Here is a 20,712-nt window from a genome sequence, read left to right as displayed (position 1 = left end):
TGATTCATGTTTGTGGCTGTAATGTGACAAAATGTGGAAAAGTTCAAGGGGGCCGAACACTTTTGCAAGCCACTGTATATTCACTGTACGTCCGAAAGCTTGTTTGTTGGATTAACATGAGTAACGCTTATTTGATTTCTTGCCAACAGATCCAGGAGATTTACTGGTTCCAGGAAACCTTGAAGTGATGATGAGATTCCAGGAAGTCAGATCTCCCAACTCAGAAATAGTGCATCAGATAAAGTCATAGACTGAACTCAGAAGACATCTGTCTTCTCATCAAAACAGGAACAAACCTTACATGTAGGCTGACTTTAGGATAAAAATGATTAGAATTTGTAAAAATACATTAGCTACTACTTAGATGCACAGAAGAGGCTTTATCTATCATTTTAGGGGACACCTTTCTTTCTCCATCTTACAGTCTCTGCTGCAGACTGTCAGCAGTTACCTGATAGGAAGTTGTCAGAGGGCAGCAGGGGCGGAGTTGGTACCGGTGGTATCTTCTCCTCAGGCGGAGTCTTCAGAGTAGGACCAGCTGGCCCGATGGCTCCGGTCATCACCACATCGTGTGTGGGGTTGTTCACATCAAACTGTGGGAGGAACTCTGTTACCGGCCTGAAGGGCTCCCTGTCGAAGAACGGAAGCCTCTGAGTTTCTAAGGTGGTCCTACTGTTCATCGTCGGCCTCTTTCTAGAAGTGGACTCACCGTCAGGGTGTGAACCAGGAGGGCCGGGCTGAAACAGGCACAGAAAAATCTTTAATGTTTAGTTTATCTTACTGTAGAGAGGTACAGAGGTCACCAGGCGACACCTGAGCTAGTCATAGTCACTGAGTGAAATCTGTGGGAAGTGGTGCAGAGCTTCAGAGCAGCTGAAGACAACAGATTTACACAAGAGCTCAGAGATTTACATACATTTTACTAAGAGTCTTTAACTTTGAGGGAAACAATCACCAGCCATTTGAGTTATTTAAGAATGTGGTCCACATTTTGTTTTGCTTTTTTAATTTTGATATAAATATTAACAGAAGAAAATATTTTGGGGTCTTTAGGCAGTTATTCGTAACTCATTGATGACCCCCAGAGGAATGTTTTAAGCACTGTGGTGCTTTCAGCTTGAGCATGTTGGCATATTTAGACAAATGGCAACATTTGCTGAGTTTTTGAATTGGTAAATGTTTTGATATTTCACCTGAATAAAGAAAACTCTGACCTGCTGTTGGCGCTAGAGAAAAAGTCACCAAACTGTGAAGATGATTTTAGTGTCCTTTCGATATTGCAACAGAGTCTGAGCGCACAGAACAAAGTTTAAAAAACCAAAAACCAGCACGTTTTCACCATTTTCTGGACTCTCCTGAAGTCTCCTGTGAAAGTGGGAGTGTCCGTGTCTGTCCTGTGTGGTGGTTCTCGAGCGTTGCTGGAGACTTCTGGGATTCCTGGAGGAAGCCCCGAGCTCGGGATGGAGCTGAACAAGTGTCTCTCTCCGTTTTCACAGATATGACTCAAAAGTTTTTTCTCCAGAGCTGCAAACACCAGAAGACAAATGGACAGTTCTACTCTGCATTTAACAACACAGCAGTTTTTCTGAGGGAGTATTTCTGAACCAAAGCACACAAATACAAGACGTTCCCCAGTTTCAGGTTCATCATATTTACTTTCATGTTCAGGTGCAGATAAAGTAAAATGGTTCTTTCTAAATCCACTTTATTGTATTATACTAGGCTTTTTACTTAGCATTTTTTGCTGCATTTCAGTCAGACAAAACTATCAGATCATAAAGCCTGTGTCAAGGCCAGTCACCTGCAAGTGTTGTGAATTCATCGATCAGGTACAAGTGATCACTGTCGGGGTCAGTGGCCATGAAGTTGAGCTCCTTCTTGAACTCTTTGTACAGTGGATCGCTTTTGTTCACCACTCCGATCACAAACATCTCAATGTTGCTTCTCTGGGCTTCTGTCACGGCACTCTCCAGACTGACCGAGTCCCTCTTATCGGCCTGTCCGTCGGTGATGATGATCGACACCTTCCTCACACCTGGCCGGGCTGCCTTGAACACCTGGTTGGCCTGTTGGATGGCACTGCCTGTGAATGTGCCCTCGCCCAGGTAGGTCATGGAATGCACAGCAGACTTGATCTCATCGAGGCTGGCTTCCTGTCTGAGGCTGACCACCACCATGTTTATGTGGCTGTAGAGGACCACGCCAACACGAGTGATGTCCCGGCTGACCGAGGTGTGGTCGATCAGGGCGTTCACAAAGTCTTTGATCACGTTGAAGTTTTCCGGGCCGACGCTCTCTGAGCTGTCGATCACAAAGACGAGCTCCAAGGGTGTCTGGCGGCACGTCAGTGCACAACCTGATGACATGGAGCAAAAACACGACCAGAGGAGCAAATAAAGGTTAATGACTAAAGAGGAAATCAATCCTCGGTGACTGATTTAAGGAAAACTAAGATTCGCAAACTTAATTTTGTGACTTACTGCAGATGGATTTTACTATTTTGATGATTTCATCCCTCTGTGAAAGAGAGTACAATATTTTAGAGGTGGTTCAACACATTTTTTTATTTGTCTTTTTAACATATGTTATTGGTTAAGTTAAGGACCCTATTATACATTTCCATAACATCTAACATGCACTGTTACTGTTGTGGATGCTGATGTTAAATATGGCAACACAAACAAATAATATCTGCACGCAGGCTAAAAAACCTTAAATAGTGTCCCTATATAAGATTATACAGTTGGCTGTCTAGACGATTATCAGCAAACCATTAGCTCATGTGGGTAGTACCAGCGTCTAATGAAAAAATAATCTGAGATTTAATTGGTTTAGAGCTATTTTAAGTGTACTCATACTTACTGTAAGTCCAGGTTCCCCCTTCTGTCCTGTTTTGCCCTGTCATTTAAAACAAGTCATTATTTAGGAAAACACTATAGCATTTTCTGACTTAAATTGTTCTTTTAACCTACAGTTACAGAATGACTTCTTAATTCATCAAGACTTTCTTCAGAGAAGGAAATAAAAGTTAGTATTATGTCTGGCAAAAATATATCAGTACCAGAGGTCCGATGATGCCCGGCTCTCCAGGTTCCCCTCTGTCTCCCTTATTGCCTTTCTCACCTCTGAACCCTCGGTCCCCCTGCAGGAGGAAAAGAACACTAATTTTTTCAGTGTATAAATGACAAAGTAAAGCCGTTACAGCAAACTATGTCCCATCATTCATATATCGGCCAGAATCGCATTTTTCTGCCCAACATGATCTTTTGCATTTATTGTTGCTTCTGTATGTTTGAGGTGATGACAGTGCATAGATTATCTTTCACCTTTATTTGAGAGTTGACTTTAGTTTACATAATAATTCCTCACTTCCCACATTGCGAACATCAAAGTACCTTATCACCCTGCAGACCTTGTCCTGGAGGACCTCTGGGGCCGGGCATCCCCTGAAATCCAGACTCGCCCTGTAAACATTCAGCAGAGTTCATGTTGTCACTCATCCCTGTGTGACCTTTCAGAGCTTTATGGTTAATGTTAGTGAGATAATGATATCTAAATTTATGGCAACAATTGTTTCCATACCTGTCTCTAAAAAACTGCATAGATCCACTGAAAAACTTACTGACCCTATCAGATTCAAAAACAACTCCAGTGTGCTTCTCTTGCTGCTAATGACCACAGCATAAAAGGAGGGAATGTAGGTTCATATGTCTTAGCTAAAATCCAACCAAACCTGTTAGAAAACTCATTATTTAGTTTGCTAGACTCACTGGAAACACAGCAATTCTTTTATCACTGTGTTACCAGAGTGTAGCAAACATGAATTCCCTAAATCAGAATCTTTATTATCTTCATTATTACTTAAAATGTACTTATAGAAACATTCAATAATTCAGCTGCAAGTGAATAAATGTGAGTGACAGGTGACAATGGTACCTTTTGTCCTTGTAACCCTTCTCCAGGTAACCCCTGTGGACCAGGTGGTCCAATTTGGCCAGCTGAACCCTGCAGGAAAAGAAAACTTTATATCTACTTAAGACAACAAAAATACAACAAAATCCATTGTTTTCTACATTTCTGATTACCTTTGGACCAGGTAACCCGATTCCTGGTGGCCCAGCAGGTCCAGGAGGCCCAGGCAAGCCTCTTTCTCCCTGAACGTAAGTTATTAAATATTTATTGATACTTGCAATAATGATAATAGCTTTATTTGTGCATCAGTTTTTAGAACGCACAGTCACAAAATGCTTCATTTAAGTGTACATGCCTACAGACAGACATGCAGTCTTGCATTCTTGCAAACAACATACAGATTTTCAAAAATAAAAGGAAAAATGCAATAATTAAAACTATTATTAATTGCACAAATAAAACTGTTTAAAACCAAAATCATCACAGCAACAAAAGGAAAGTCAGAAAAAGTCGTTATTTGTATTTTTTATCAAACAAGAAAGCAGAAGCTTTTGGATAATAGGTCAGATAAAAGGTAAGACTTCAATTCAACTTTATTTATATAGGACCAAATCACAACAGCAGTTGCCTCAAGGTGCTTTGAAGAGTAAACAGGGGAACTGTTTATTCCTTTTCAAAATCTGATTATCTAAATTATCTATTTAAATGTTCCTAAGAGGTGAAGAGAACTACTCCATAATAATAATTTTTTAAAAAGCCAGTATTTTTACTTACCTTTGTTCCAGGTAAACCAATCCCATCTGGTCCAGTCTCTCCCATCAGGCCAGGAGGCCCGGGAAGTCCCTAAGAATATTTTTTTCAATTGACATTGAAACCTGAGTGTGATTACTTGGAGTCTTGTGCTGATAAAAGAGGCTGTAATCTGGTTTGATACTCACTGGGGGGCCAGTGAAACCTTCTCCTTTTAGTCCAGGTGGCCCAAGGGGGCCCTGTGGCCCTCTGTCACCCTACAAACCAAAACTTAATTGTACTCACATACTTTACTGGGGAGGATAACTGAAGAATAAACCGGAAGTGAACTGACCTTGGATCCAGGTGAACCAATTCCTGGGTCTCCCACAGCTCCGGGTGGACCTTGTGGACCTGGTTCTCCCTGACAAAACCCAGAAGTAAAGCTGTTACTATTACTGAAAGTCACACCAACTTTAGTTATGCAGCCTTGATTTACCTTGGCCCCCGCTATACCCCTGCCAGTAAGTCCAGCTGGACCTGGTAGCCCCATAATTCCTGGTTGCCCCTGGAGGAGAAAGCACTTATTAGAAAGATAACGGTACACAAAGCCATTTAAAAAGAATTCCCTGAATGCATGATAATATCTAATCATGGCCTTTTTTTAGAACCTGACGGATACCGTGGTATCAGTCATACACTTTAACAGAACAATTTCAAATTTTGTAAATTTTTTAATACATTTTTATATTTTCTCTCTTTCCTCACTGCTTGCACCCTGGATGGGCCGGTAACACGTCCAGATTCAACCTATACCTCGTACATGTTCCAGGCACCCCTACCACTCTGAAGTTGTACAAAATAGATGGCTGGAAGGAGGGACGGATGTGCTGTTTGTGTAACTGTAGCAGCAGATTTCTGTTTTTGGGTTGTTTTTTTTCATTTAAGAATTTACTAGTTCACTAATTAACCTTCTGGTTTGCAGGTAGGTCCATGTTGGAAATAAGGTGCTTCTTAAAGCCTGTTTTTGTTTTTTCTGAGTTTGGACCAACATTTAAAGCATGTACATTTTATGTAGCAACAATATTACTTTGACTTGATGTACACTCAGTAATCCAAAAACAACTCCAAATAACATCATCAGTGTGAGTGAAATGCTTCTCCCAGTCTCCAGATATCACTTTGACTGCTGTGTAAAATTATTATGACATTTTTTTCTAAAATGCTTCTGGTAAACACACACATACCTTTGGGCCCATTGGCCCCACAGGACCGACTGCACCTTGCTGGCCTCTGGACCCCCGGTCCCCTTTGTCTCCCTGTCAGAATAACACAAAACAACCTGTAAACAATCTTCTGGATTGTGGCTAAATGCTTATAACCTCTAGAACAAAATATGGAGATCTGATCTGAAACACAGACACACTGTTACCTTCTCTCCTGGGACACCTTTACCAGGAGCCCCATCAGCTCCCCGGGGCCCCGGTAACCCAAGGTCCCCCTGATCAGTAAATGACACAGTGGACAGACAGACTGGTAAAATGTATTTAAAGTACATTTAACAAACAGAATACTGACTGACATCAGGCTTCATTACCTTTGGTCCTGGGATTCCATCTTCTCCTGGCTGACCAGGTATACCTGATAACCCCTCAGCTCCAGGGTCACCCTGAAACAGGAAAATGACCCAGAAGAGTCCCAGAGGGGTTGAAACTATGCAAATACAATCAGCTACATTAAGAAGATGAATATCTGCTTTATGTCGTCTTTAATTAAGAAGCTATGGCTAGGAGGCAGTTAGCTTGGGTTAGCATGAAGGCTGGAAGCAGGATTGGTGGCTAACCTACAGTTGTCCAAAGGAAATAAAATGCATCTTCCAGTTCATAAAATATTGCTCTAACATTGCAGTAATACCACTTAAAGTTAATTGAGGAATATCTAGAAGAAATTGCTGCTATGGTGGCACCCTATTACATCACCACACTCAAATTTTCGTTGAGCTCTTTAGAAAGACCCCATTCTTTCAGATGTTTGTAAAAACAGGCTGCATAGCTAAGTGCTTGTACACTTGTGTCAATGCGACTGAAAACACAAAAGGTGTGGCCAAAGATTCATATTAAGTATTATATGTGGATTTGTGGTCAGTTTTTCTTAATATTACTCTGAATACAGGAAGTAACAGCAGGAGTAGTGCAGCAGTGCAAAGAGGACTTACTTTGGGCCCTGGTTCTCCAACACCTCGCTCACCTGGTAGTCCTGGCTCACCTGAGAGGCCCTGATCCCCCTGAAGGTAATAGTCACATAGTCATTTGGGTATTCAAAAAAAGATGTAAATATTTAGTATCATTTATATGAGTTTCTTTCGTATCAATTTCTTGAAACACCAGAGCACTGCATCTTTAGAAAACATTACTCAGAAACGTAAAGGATATTTGTTTCTCATTATTTTCTGTCATATATACCTTGGGTTTGCCAGTGAGTGTTAATGGTACGTGGCACAACAAATGATAGACTATATGTAAAATATGGACCTTATTATAATAGTATATAGCATAGCATACTACAGACTCAATCGCTGCTTTAGAGTCCGATTTTTCCCTGTTACTATTTTAAACTGAATTGACTGAATTATGTCTTAACCTCCAGCAGCCAGTAAACCCTCTGATTCAGAGGAAGACCGATTCACAATCATTATCTTGTCTGTTATTGTGTGTCTTACCTTTGGTCCTGCTATTCCAACACCTGGAGCTCCTTTGGGTCCTGGAGGCCCAGCTGGACCCTGATCTCCCTGAAGGAAAAAAAGAGAGTTAAGTTGAAGAGGGGGGGGCAGGTTGTTTGATTTTGTAGCATGGTGGTTAGCGCCTTCTTGCCAGCAAGATGGTCCTCAGTTTGAATCCACCATCCAGGCAGGGCCTTTCTATGTGGAGTTGACCCAAAACACATGGATGGGGTTACGTCAATTGGAGACTGTAAAATTATCCGTAGGTGTGACTTGAATGTGAATGGTTGTCTGTTTAGTGGCCCCTATGCCAGCTGGGATATGCTGTAGTCCCCGTGCAACACTGAAGTGGATCAGTGGAAGAAGCTGGATGTTTCTAAATCTATTTTTGATGAGAAAAGTCAAAGTGACAGTATAACATGTCTGCCTTCAGTTTCAGTTTTTATTTCTAAATGAAACATTAGTCAGGACTGTGTTGAAGGACATGAATTCTTTGTTATTGTTAATCTAATGTTTTTTGGATTTCACAGGCTTAAATTTCACACCTTCATACTCACAGGTGAAGACTTAACTCCAAGAAATGATATTAGAAATAAAACCAGTAGTAATGTGAGATGTAATGTACCACAAAGGAAAATAAAAAAAGCATTTTGGGCTCTTCCCTCTGATAGAGGGTGTTAAACTCATTTTAATTCAGCAGGCGTCAAACGGTTTAGCTTTACTGTGTATTAACAAGGTCAGACGAGTAAAATCATTGTGTAATAAAATATGCTTAAACAAAAAGTCTCTTTAAAGGTTACGACGTGAAAGAGGGTGAAAATGTTCATCCGAGTCAGAGCACGACTAAAGCTGAAAGATGAGACGAATAAAACAGATGAGACGTTTTGACATAAATATGTGTGATTTCATGTCTCAGTGTCTATTTCAAACTCTCTGCTTACCTGACCGACTGATGTTGGAGAGAAAAACTCCTCAAAGCCAATTACTGATAATCTTTCTATGAAATGATGTTACAGTTCACCAGGTGCTTACGATTATTTCAGTTTATATCACATTCATTGAGTCTGTTATTGCATGTACATCATAGTTTACTGCTTACAGATGAAAGCCCTTCACATCAAGAGAATTTCTTTTTTCCTTTTTACGATTCAAAAAACTTGTAAATCTTTAAATACTTGTAAACATTTCCACTACTGGAAATCATCACAAAAGGATTAGCCGAGCAGTTTGCTGAAAAATAGGAATAATTAATGACTTTTAAATTTTTTACTTAACAAAGCCATCAAGCTGACAAAATGAGACCCTTTGATGGACTCATTCTGGCCACATGTTTGACATGTTTACCTTTTCTCCTTGAAGTGCTGGACCAGGAGCACCAACTGGACCTTGATTTCCTGGTGGACCAAAATTGCCCTGAGAAAAAGGAATAGAAGAAATGCAATGATTAAAGATTCAGATCTGTACATGGAGACATTGATGAGGAATTCAGCAGTAAATTTTAGTTAAATCACCTTGTCACCTTTGATCCCAATACCAGGAGGCCCACGACTTCCCTTTGGACCTTCATATCCTCGATCACCCTAAAGAAAATATGATAAATTATACAATTAAGAACGGCAATCTTTCAATCCTACCACTTACACTGATCTGTACATTTTTTAAAAATACAAATTAGTCTGTTTCTTTTCCTAAACTCTTCTTTGGATGCTGGCTGCATTTTGTTCCATGCTCTGTAGAGATGATCCCACGCTGCTTTTGAGGTCTGGGCTCTGAGGAGGCCAATCCATGATTCCAGGCATTCCATTGTGTGCTTTTCTATTCAGGTATGTTTTTATTGCACTGGAAGCATACATGGGATCATTCTCATGCTGAGAAAAAGACGCTGCTGTCAATAAGAAACTTTCCAGATAGGTATTAAATGATGGATCAAAGTCTGCTCAATTCCACTTTAAAAATTATGTTAAAAAGTCTGGCTCCTTGGAAACAAAATATGAAAAAGGTGAGTTGAGACTTTTATGCAGTACTGTATGTAATCAAAGACTTTCCCCACCTTTGGTCCTGGAAACCCCTCTCCAGGAGGTCCAGGATTTCCTTGTGTTCCAGGTGATCCTTGAGGTCCCTGGAACAAACAGAACTTTAAATAAAAGTCTGTACTTGTGAAGGTTTTAGTAGCTGCAGATCTAAAACAGAAAAGGGTGATTTTAAAACGAAAAGGAAAAACCTAGGACTTACACAAGATTTATCTGAGCTATCAGGCTTAGCTGAAGGTTTGGCTGACAACCCCGGTGTAACAAACAGTCAGATCCCATATGGGACAGGGCATTTACTGTATTTGCTTCAGCCTCCCAAATGCAAACTGCTTTGCAACCCATCTCACTTTGGCTCCTCTATTCATGCTGTGCAAGTCTTCCTGCTGCCCTCTAGGCTAATAAAGCATTCATTAACCTCTTCCATGTGCATAAATGTAAGGTTAGGTAAGTCCCAGAACAGAGCTGCGATGTCACTTATTGTGGATAAAAATACCTTTTTCTTGTAATTATTGTGGTCTAAGTTAGCTAACAGGGTAACAAATTAAAAGAAATGCCTAAATGATTACGCATCACAGTAAAATAACCCACAATAACATCAAAAATCATATGGAAAAAATACTAGAGAGTTCTAGACATTTGTAGAATAAATGGCACATTGAAGCTGTTTTGGTGGCACAAAGCGGCTCAGCAGCTTACTAAGTTATGTCAGTTTTGTCTAACTTTTATCTCACTTGTCTGTATGTTTATATATAAAAGCTCACTATGATACAGTTACTCATAAGATATGAGATCTTAATGCCAAAGATCCTAATCTTCATACTTACCGGGAGTCCTGGTTCACCTATGCCCGGAGGACCTGCTGGACCTGGTCTTCCCTGATTACCCTTGTCACCCTGTAATTAGTAAAAAGTAAAAACAAAATTTCCCATAATTCAGTAATAAAATATCTTTTTTTTATTCAGTGTCTTGCAGTTAGTAGCAGTTCAACTGAGATGATTTAATAGGTATTTGAATTCCTTTCTCACAGAAACAAAACCTCACCGCTGTTTGACTTCCAGCAATGAAATATCTCTCTCCACCCTCACTGACATTTTCACTTTGAATTATGATTTTTATAGTAATTGTAATATAAATGTGTCACCTTGGCTCCTGGGAATCCAATACCAATGTCTCCTGGTTGTCCAGGTTCACCGCTGGGTCCTCTTTCTCCCTGAGAGTAATCAAGTTCAAAGGTTTGCATGTTACGTGATGATACAGCAAACAACACGGGAAACAGGTTAACAGAATGTAAAATGACGAGATGACAGATGGTGCCAGGATGCATGTAGCTGTCCTTCTAATCCAATAAAATCATTCTAATCTATTGTTTTATTCTTTATGGGGACCTGTTATGCTCCATATTTTTACTACTGGACCCCCTCTAACATCACACGAAGCCAAGAGTAGAAAAAAATGTTGGAAACTGAGAATTTACATTCACTGCACTTTGGCTATGTTCAGTATGAGAATCCATCATCATGCATAAGAGAGGGAAAAGGCAATAAAAGAACAATCTCAGGGATTCTTTCAGGGAAACTTTGCTGTATACACAGCTGTACAGTACAAACAGTTTATTCATGAACAACTAAAGTCCTGCTGTGGCAGAATTCAAAATTAAATAAAGATGAAGAAATGTATATGAGAGAACCATCCAATCCAGGATACTGACAAAGCAGTCTAACTGGGCAACTTTAATCCAAGCAACAAGTGCTGTATATAATGTTTATGGAAATTTTCATTGTTTTTATTACATGTAAACTCAAAGTGCTTGACATAAATGCTGAAGGCCCTGAATGTGAGAACATACATGAAAGTTCTCTTGTCACCCTGACACTGACTCAGTAAATCAACCTCACTGTTGAAAAAATACACCACTTAGGAATACTCTTCAAACAGCACAGCCAAAAAAATAAATAACAGCAGAGCATGAACTCAGTCTCTGGATCCAGAAAGACATCTGGGATATTTTCTTGAGAACATCAAGATGATGTCTCCCAATATTTCTTATTTCAGTTTCATAGTGTGTATTTGTGAAGGTAATCTTTATGCAAATCTATTCAAAACCTTTTTGCAAAAAACGACCAGATAAACTTATCCAATCACATAGCTTACTAAAAAACTGTAGTCAGACATTCAGAGTGTCGGCTATTAAAAAAAATGCTATAAATCACATGTGATTTTATCGGCATAAAGACATTTTTGTTAAAAAGAAATGGGGAAGCTCTGTGGCGATGGAAGCAACACCATCTTATTAGGCTTTGGCACACACTGTAAAGGTCAGTATTATGTCCCTCGCTTTCTTGAGCCAAAGCTGATATGTGACCGTGCAGATGTTGTCAGGGAAAGTGTCCGCACAGTCCTGCATATGAATGATGGTGTGTGTCAGAGATTGCAACATTTTCTTTTTTGTCTGACCAAATAGTCATGATTTTATTGACATGATAATCTAAATGTTTGGGATACTTTTAGTTCCCTAAACTGAAGAAGACTCGTATGCCTGTCAGTAAAACCTGAATATGGACATCATTAAGAGTTTGTATGGAAAAAGAATGAGAATGAGCAACAAGTGAGTTCTTGAGCTTTGGGGGACCTTGTAGACTGCTTTTGCTCAATACAAAGCAGCATTACGAGCATTATTTTAGAATAAAAATATATATTTAAGTTGATAAGGCACTATTTTATTTAGAGATTAATGTCACAGTATCTCAAAAACAGGGTTTTTATATTTTAAGGATAAATTCACAAAATTCTAGAAACTTTTGTGGAAATATCCAAAACTTTACTACATAGTTGTGTAATATAGGTTTTCACAGGACTATATGCACTCCATATAATTTGGAAAAGTCAAACAAGGCTTGACAAGAAGATTCTCTAAAAAGAAGATGGGAGCAGAGTTTAGGTTTGCAAAACTGCATCTAAAAAACAATTTCTGGAACAATATTCTTTGGACTGATGAGACCAAAGTGGAGATGTTGGGCCTTTGGGATACTTTGAAGCCTAGGCTTATTATTTTGTTGGTTCTCCCCTGGAACCTCTTATTTCCCTAAATTGTCTAAAGCCTGAGGGTCACGCTATGAAGCAAGTTCACTGTAGCCAGACTTTCTTGAAGTTAGCTGGCTTGACAAAACCTAAAACCTCAGAAACATCACAACAGTGGTTATCAGTTTTCTTTGTTCACCCAGGCTTTCTGCTTTAAGCACTGAGCATGCTCACATAAGTGGGTTGTTTCACATGTCATTTAATTTTATCTGTGGTGTAAAATGGATCAACTGAGAACAAACTACTGCAAACAGACACATTATCCAAGGAAGGGTGAAACAGTCTATTAAAAATATTAAACATATAACAGCGAAAGCCATCACTGGTGCTGCAAAGACACAAGGGTAATGCTGCAGAAAATCATGAATCTTATGAATTCGTGATCATCACCAGCACACAGAGCAATCAAATACATTACATATTACCTCAAATTAATAAATTTATTTTACAGCTGGGTGCACATTAGAGCTCTGAAACTTTAAACTTGATGCATTTAAACACTAAAGGTTATTCAGTGAGCTCGGTGCTGACAGTTATGTAGCCTAATGAGGGCTGTTGCCAGGACAAAGAGAAATTTATTCTATTGATTGGGGAACAAATAGTCTACACCTGTAGGCGATCAGTGTTCTAATCTGTGCTTTAGGAGGTGCAGTTCCAGCAGTGTAAAAGACACTTAGCAGCATTAGGAACAAGCATAAAAACATTCAGTTATTTTCTCAATCACCAGCTGAAAACATGTAAATTTCAGCGAGGATGCAATGCAGTTTGTGCTTTGGTTGTATTGCTTCAGCAGCTGTATCGCACTAAAAACATACCACAAATAAATCTGCTCTCTGTGTATATGTAGTTCAATGTAGATCTTTATTGAAATGTCTGTTAGTGTTTTTTTGTGCTCAGGTTCTTGTTTTTTCTCCCTGGTGCCTCGTTTTCTTTGTGACTCTTTAAATCAACTATTAAATTTCCTCTATTGCTCAGATATTTTTGTTCCTGAAATTTGCATTTGGGTGGCACATCAACTCTGTGAAGAGATTTTGTTGCAGTTTTAAAGGCTAGTCCAACCAAGCAGGAATGACAGAAAATCCACTGCATCTTGAGAAACTTACTTTAGAACCCGATGGGCCTTCAGGACCCACCTCCCCTGGTGGTCCTGGCGCTCCCTGCAAAAGAAATACACATTTACTCATTTATAACCTACATAATCTATAACCTTATATTTCACTTCTCAAATGAATCAAACAAAAAGCAGTCATGTATAAATCAAAAAGGAAGCCCCCACACTGTGTTACTGATCTGCAGGTCAAGACCAACCCACTGCCGCTGAATAAAAAATACAACAGGATTAAGATCGACATTCATGGCTTTCATGCCATTCGATTCTCATGCCTAGCTCATGAAACAACAAGGTTATACTGACACTGTGCCAGTAGCACAGAGGAGGAAGAGTGCTGCTGTGCGGCCAGGTCGCTGCACTAATCCCATCACACAAAGTCTGTTCCTGCAAAAGAATAATATCCTGCAAGCCTGGATTCACAGCTTTAGATAGCCCCAATGGTATCAGGATTACCCATAATCCAATATTCACATTCCATTAGTGCAAAGACGAATAAAAGACAAATTCCACTTCCATTTTTCATATTGAAGAGAATACCAACTGTCGGATGTCGACTTTTCAGGAGTCTGAGCGATAAGTTTTGAAAGTAATGGAACTTAAATTTTGACACTGAAAAATAGAAAATTGCTTGTGATTGAAAAAAGTCCAAATTCATTAAAAATCTGTTGTCTTTAAAGATGAATTATACCATTCTCAAAACAGTGGATGACAACTCAATGACTCCATCTTGTATAAACAGTTGGTTTGGTTGCCTTCCATGAATTACATGGACATATTTTTATCCTCTCTTTTCATGGATTCACAAGTGTGTGAATAATGTAGACAAAAAGTCAGGAAAGCCTCACAAAAATGTGGGATTTAAACCAGGGCCCATAATTGTCACAATTCAGTATAAAACAAAACCAGAACTGAGACTTGTGGCCACTCTTACCTGTGCTCCTTTTGGTCCTTGTGGGCCCGGAGGACCCTCTGGGCCCTGCAACATAAAACCTATGTCACTACAAGTCTGGGGTGTTTACTGAAACATCTCAGAAAAAAATGACCATACAGTGTCACCCTTTTCCCCAGGAGTGCCACAGTCTCCTCTGTCCCCCTACAAGACCACACGACACAACGTTAGACCCTGCAGATATTTTCTGAGGACATGTTTCAATAGTGAGAACAGAGCAGTTGAAAGGTCACAGTCACTCACCTTGTTGCCTTTGTAACCTGTGCGGCCCTGCAAACAATTCAAACAGGTTAAAAACCGATGTTTCATCTCTTAACATGCTTGCTGTTTGGCAGTTGTGCAAAAACAAGGGACAAATCTGCTTTCTTACCGGTGGACCATCACTTCCAGGTGTGCCATTCAGCCCAGACTCCCCCTTTAAACAGAAGCCCACTAATTAAACACTGAAATATTTTAGAAAGACTTTCTTTGTGTCACGACTCACCCTCGCTCCTTTTTGACCAGCTGGCCCTCTGAAGCCTGGGTCTCCTTTTCTACCCTGGAAATATTACCAGTTTTAAGATGAAGCAATGATTAAGCTGTAAAGCTAATAGTATTTTCCACTTATGAAACTCCTCAGTGTTTAGTTGCTGAAAACTCACAGGACTTCCTGGAGGACCTCTCTCTCCTCTTTCACACAGACATACTTGGGCCTGTGGACACTATCAGAGCGAGAAAAATATTATAAAGTCAGTGCAACCATTAGCCATACTAAAGAGATGTTGACTTCCATTTAAGTCTTACCCCTTCATATGCAACTGCACCCTGTGGAAAAAAAACAGAAGATAAAAAAATGTGTCAGTTACGTCCATCTTTTATCTACAGTCTGAGTCCCACTGAGGAATGGTGCTAGTTGCTTGGCAGCAGATGTGTCCACCACTTTAAAGTATTTTAAAGTCAGTACTTTTCCCCTTTACCTTAAGACCTGTTAAAGTTTCCACTATGATCTGACTGGGTCCAAGTGACATCACAGGTGAATCCAAGCCTTCTGGCGAATGCTTTCATGGCTGTTTCTTTCTTTTTTGTGTGACCACACAGACTTATCTGAAGCAACACTACACACCAACTATGTCTTTTCTTTTTCCATTTCTGCAAGTGTACTTGAAAGAAATGTAACGAATGTAACTTGTCTGTGTTGTCGGCAGCTGCCCATGTCTGTAACTTGTAACAGGATACTTTCATCATATCTAGATAAAGGATCTAAATATTTCTGTTTGCCATAAACTATGTGTGTAGTTTTACTCTTCATGAAATACTGTCTGCAGGACACTTGGTACTGTACAGAACCTGAAAATCATCTCTACAGCTGTGTTCACATCATTATTTCCAGTGAACTAACCCCAACTGGTTTTTGGTTACCCTGTGACAACACATACAGAAAGATATAAAAATGCAATATGCTAAAAGAAACCTCTACAGCAAACAATGAGAACAAACAACTTTGGGCTTTGGGCACAAGATGAAAACTGAAAATCTGTCATTGTTAATGTTAACATTTCATGGTACAATTTTTAAATAATAATTAATCTAATTATGTGAACTCAACCTAAGCTTTTGGGGCACTTGGGTGCCTGGGTGCCAACTCAGCATAGCAGGTAAGTAACCTCTATAAGCTCTATAAGTTCTACATTTGGTAAAACTGGGTACTGTCCTCTGTCATGTAGCTGTCTCTGTTTTGGAAGTGCTAAATGTGATTGAATAAAATGGCACATTAATGAAAAGCAGAACAAGCCATGCCAGTCTCTCAGACTAGCCGTGACCTCCTGCAGATATTTGACATTTCTGGGTGCTGTGGAAAATGCAAAGCAGCCAGGAAAACACCCTCATGCAGACACAACTCTTACTTAAGATGTGAACCCGCTGTAAGGACAGCATGAGCATGAACAAGACTAAACAGAAGATGATCTCTGTAGCCCAGTTCCAGACACGGCATCTGATGTCAGTAATTTTAGGAGAGTATGCAGGATGTCAGATACCTATGTCCTATTCTATTAGAAGGAGCTGCTGAATTATAGGTATCAGTGGTACACCTTTGTGTTACAGTGACAGCAGTCACATTCTGGTTTCTTTTATTTTTTTTAATTACAGTTAAGGTTTTTAAGACAAACTCTGATTTTCAAGATTGTTAAACTCTTTCAAAAAAGAGAAATTGAGTAATGTAGCATTAAAACATACATCAAAGCACAGGTTAATTTCTTCTGTTTGTACATAAACCTTTAATCTGTCAAAAGCTAAACTTTTACCTCTTTTAACACCAACCAGAGAAGAAGTGACTCGTTTAGGGCTTGTTGTGTTTAAACTACTTCTTTAGGGGTCACCACAGGGGTATTTAGAAATACCCTATACCTGGGCGACTCTCTGATAAGAGGTTATAAATTTTTATTTGTTATACTTTTATAATATTTGCCTGTCATCCACCCAATGCCATAAAGTTAGCATGCAAGCAGTTTACCTGATAGTTCTAAGATACTTTCACTTATGACCTTTTAGGGTAGAAATGCTGAGCTTGTGTTTAGTGCATCCTCTGCTCTATTTACTAAGCAATTTAACCACCCAGTCAATTAAAATAGATTGTTAGCTACACTGTAGCGCTTGTCACCACTCTACTTTGCTGAGGCCAATGGCACAGCCAAGAACAAAGATAGCCCTTAATGGAAATTCATAAACTTTTTCTATGAGTGGTAAAAGAATTGAGATAAATTAGGTGAAATGATTGGTTTAGTCTTGGACTTTGAGGTTTTACTATAAAGTTTAATGTGGACAATTGATATTTTAATATAAATTTATTTATTACATAACAATATTATGAAAACTTTCTCCTGTATCGTCTTGATGCATGCTCAACCACCCAGACAGGAAATCCCGAAAGGTTGATTCTCTTCGTCTGGACGTGGCATTTTCAGTGCTGTCACCTTATCTCAAGTCTGTTCTGGATTCAAACTTTCCAGAGACATTTAAGTTAACTGTATGAAGATGTGGTATAGATAAAGCTTTGAATAGTCGGTAGAACTCGATAGGTAGTACACAGTTCCAGCCCTTTTCCAAAACTTTCAAAGTAAAACAAGAAGTAACCAAATAGCTGTGGTAGCACTCATATAGTATATTTTGTGTTTCCCTGGACTGAATCTATAGTCAGCGTCTTTATAATAAGCTTTTTTTTGTCATTCAGTAAGCTTTGTCAGGTCCTTCAATAACTGAAGTTTATTTCCAAGCACGACGTTTTCCAAAAAAGCATTTCACCACTCTGATGTGTCTCGACTCTGTACTGGCACCTCTGTGCCTGAGCTCATTTTACTTGAAACCAACACTCACCATCTCTTTGAGCAGCTTCTCTTCTAGCTGAGAGTCGAGCATACTTTGGACAAACTGCTGAGCAGGTGTGCTGGCGATGGCCCGGAGCTTGGCATTATTCTGCTGGGCAATATCTGATAGCCCAACAGCAAAGAACTTTATGCCATGACCTTTGGCCTCCACAGCAGCTGCAATCACATCAGGGTTACGGGGATGATCGACTCCTTCTGTCATTAGCACCGCCACCCTCACGCTGTCCTTTGAGGTCTCATGCACCAGAAGCTGTGAGGCATTGGTGATGGCGTAGGTGGTATAGGTGCCGTGACCGATGTAGTTCATGGTGCTGACTTGACCGTGAAAATAGTCCAGGTCTTTCCAGGCCGAGAATCTGTGCTCTATGGACACAGTGCTGCTGTACTGCAGCGCAGCCATCCGCACCTTCATTGCCCAGCTGGGCACCTGCAGCATGGCGAGCCGGGTGCTGAAGCTCAACACGAAGGTCTTCTGTTTCTCGAACAGTGATATGGTTGCGCTCTCAGAGCTGTCCAGGATGAATGCCACTTCCAGTGAACATGTCAGACCTACTTGAGAGGGAGATCACAAAAACTGACATCAAGCTAGAAGTATTAGAAACAGGACTAATTTCAGGATTGGCACTCTGACACCTTTCTAACTTCTGTCCACAAATTCAGTCCCTTCTGCCAGCAGTCGGTATGTATCCATTACACTATCAAAAGTGCTCTAATGTCTCAAGCAACACTTCAAACAGCTGTGGATTCACGTGTAATCATGAATTCATGAAATATTCTGGAATAAACCTGATTCGGGGGAAATATCCACTCCCAAATTCCTAATACCAGATGCCACAGGAGACCTATAAAGGTCTTGTGTCCTGAGCTGTTTTGGCAGCATGAAGGGAAGCTACACAATAAATAATAAATACAGAGACTTAATGTTGTGGCAAGTCAGTGTAAGTGCAGCTTGTGGAAAATTACAGTTTTGAGTAGTTCTACATTACTAAAACTGTCCAGTAAAGGCTCAAGGACCAAGTGAAAGACCCCAGATTGTCAACTTCCAACCTTAGAACTTACAGTTACTTTAGTTGCAGTTCCTCACTTCAGCTGCAATGGGATCAGAGTTAGTGGTGTTTGTTTTTGTACTAAATTAAATCAAATTGCCACATGTATCCATCCATAATCCATCCTTTTTTTTTTACATTTAAAAAAAGACACTTAAAGGAAGGCATTGTGGGTGGATGACTTAAGAAATTCTCGTGTAGTTTTTTTTTTACTTAAAATTTGATGACTCAACCATTTCACTGGCCTGATTTCACCATCCCTCACTCAACAATTTGTTCCCTCAGTGCAACATAGTGACTTTCACCACCAGCATGTGGAGACCTCATCTAAAAATTACCATTTCTTCCCTCATCTTGCAGCCTGTAATTGTTCCTGCGCCCTGACTTTCTCCTCTGGCCTGTGGCCTTGTGTAGGAGAGCCAGCAGCAGAAGGCAGACCCCGACTCCTCTGCTCAGGTTTCCCTTCAGCAACATCCTAACAGAGAAAAGAGGAGAATGTTAGGGGGGAAAGCAGTGTATGAAAGCACAATGGGTTATTTCATTTTTAATAGGATTCCTTTTACTATCATGGACACTGCTAACCACACCCAGTTGCAGATCCCAAAAAAGGGAGCTGTGTTCTGCATTTCACAGAAATGGCAGCAATTCTAATGGTATTAATTTGCTTAGATGACACCGTTCCTCCTACTGATAATGCGCTTTCTCAAATACTTACTATATTACAGTGCCAACAATATGTAAATGTGTGTAAAACCAGAATAATCTGTGCAAATATTTTTCTGTTAATAAGTTACAAATGCTGCAGAATCTAAACAATATCTTCATATAAAGTTAAACCTCTGCCAGGTGATTGAGAAAAGGACACAGCAACATACCTAGACTGGAGTGCAAAAAAAACTGAAGTTGCCATTCAAACTGTGACACCACGAGGTTCACTACTTTGCAAAAAAGTTTTACAAACAAAGCAAATATATATATATATATTATTACCTCGAATCTCATTTAGCTGCAGCCAGTGTTTGTAGTCCAGTCAGCTCTTTGAGAGGCATTTCTCCGCAGAACCCGGGGTCCCTATAAACCAGACTGAGATAAACTGAGGACCATCGCATGAGCTGATGTGCTGTGTGTGTGAGAGTGTTTGTAGCCGGGGGCCCTCCCTGGTGCAGCTCCAACATTTTAGTCCAGTGCAGCGCTTCATGCCTGACAGAAGGGATCCCATGAAAGTCTTTTGTGCGCATTGAGTCCGTGCACTAAAATCATTTAGATTTTAGAGATAAATAGCATTTGCAATAGTCATCACTCCAACCCATAAATAATGCATCTAAAAACCACTGCCAACATAAAATAAAGCAAACTACATTAGTTTGCAGGGATAAAATAATTTTAAAGTATTTTTTTTCTCGGCATCTTTTTTTTCTTAACAAACTTGTCAGTTTTCTGGCTATCATGGGTTGGTTACTAAGGAAAATAGCTTGTTGTGCAAAAAAAATCCCAAATGAATTTCGTTCTCTTGCCTTTTCCACTCTCCCCCACTAATGTGAAAAGCAGATGAATTGTGGTCGTATGATACTCTTGTACAGCGCAGAAATCGACCTCATTTCAATAACATTGTCAGTCCGACAACTCAACTCGTATTGTTTAAATATATTTAATAAATTAATTAACTTAAATAGTGATTATCTGAAATAGCCTAATTCCTTATATAAAACTGTCTGATTTCGTTGACGTCTTTTCTCTTTCTTTTTTATTCACTTAGCACCCTCTGCTGGTAAACCG

General features: G+C 39.7%; 1 protein-coding gene across 2 annotated transcripts in view; it reads right to left on the bottom strand.

The window, feature by feature from the left end:
• Positions 1-20,285, bottom strand: part of col28a1b (collagen, type XXVIII, alpha 1b) — a 23,097-nt gene extending 2,812 nt beyond the window's left edge. The window contains exons 1-34 of one of the 2 annotated variants that reach the window (XM_005942843.3): positions 19,927-20,285; positions 19,275-19,411; positions 17,880-18,442; positions 15,312-15,332; positions 15,170-15,229; positions 15,013-15,066; positions 14,899-14,943; positions 14,772-14,798; positions 14,628-14,672; positions 14,511-14,555; positions 13,572-13,625; positions 10,532-10,600; positions 10,215-10,283; positions 9,411-9,479; positions 8,872-8,940; positions 8,705-8,773; positions 7,361-7,429; positions 6,857-6,925; positions 6,239-6,310; positions 6,074-6,142; positions 5,889-5,960; positions 5,141-5,209; positions 4,997-5,065; positions 4,851-4,919; positions 4,687-4,755; positions 4,086-4,154; positions 3,937-4,005; positions 3,396-3,464; positions 3,062-3,142; positions 2,863-2,898; positions 2,481-2,517; positions 1,802-2,356; positions 1,340-1,524; positions 452-737 (exon numbers count right to left, since the gene is read on the bottom strand). In XM_005942843.3, the coding sequence (XP_005942905.1) occupies positions 452-737; positions 1,340-1,524; positions 1,802-2,356; positions 2,481-2,517; positions 2,863-2,898; positions 3,062-3,142; positions 3,396-3,464; positions 3,937-4,005; positions 4,086-4,154; positions 4,687-4,755; positions 4,851-4,919; positions 4,997-5,065; positions 5,141-5,209; positions 5,889-5,960; positions 6,074-6,142; positions 6,239-6,310; positions 6,857-6,925; positions 7,361-7,429; positions 8,705-8,773; positions 8,872-8,940; positions 9,411-9,479; positions 10,215-10,283; positions 10,532-10,600; positions 13,572-13,625; positions 14,511-14,555; positions 14,628-14,672; positions 14,772-14,798; positions 14,899-14,943; positions 15,013-15,066; positions 15,170-15,229; positions 15,312-15,332; positions 17,880-18,442; positions 19,275-19,410 (3,409 nt within the window). In that variant the 5' untranslated portion in view covers position 19,411; positions 19,927-20,285. The remainder of the gene's footprint in view (positions 1-451; positions 738-1,339; positions 1,525-1,801; positions 2,357-2,480; positions 2,518-2,862; positions 2,899-3,061; positions 3,143-3,395; positions 3,465-3,936; positions 4,006-4,085; positions 4,155-4,686; positions 4,756-4,850; positions 4,920-4,996; positions 5,066-5,140; positions 5,210-5,888; positions 5,961-6,073; positions 6,143-6,238; positions 6,311-6,856; positions 6,926-7,360; positions 7,430-8,704; positions 8,774-8,871; positions 8,941-9,410; positions 9,480-10,214; positions 10,284-10,531; positions 10,601-13,571; positions 13,626-14,510; positions 14,556-14,627; positions 14,673-14,771; positions 14,799-14,898; positions 14,944-15,012; positions 15,067-15,169; positions 15,230-15,311; positions 15,333-17,879; positions 18,443-19,274; positions 19,412-19,926) is intronic. The other variant, XM_014340259.2, reaches the window with a different exon arrangement.
• Between the last annotated feature and the right edge of the window lie 427 nt (positions 20,286-20,712).

The sequence above is a fragment of the Haplochromis burtoni genome, unplaced genomic scaffold (genome assembly GCF_018398535.1).
Source record: "Haplochromis burtoni strain Fernald_Lab_line unplaced genomic scaffold, NCSU_Asbu1 Contig_351, whole genome shotgun sequence".
NCBI classification, from domain to species: Eukaryota; Metazoa; Chordata; class Actinopteri; order Cichliformes; family Cichlidae; genus Haplochromis; species Haplochromis burtoni.
This window is presented reverse-complemented; position numbering and strand designations above follow the sequence as displayed.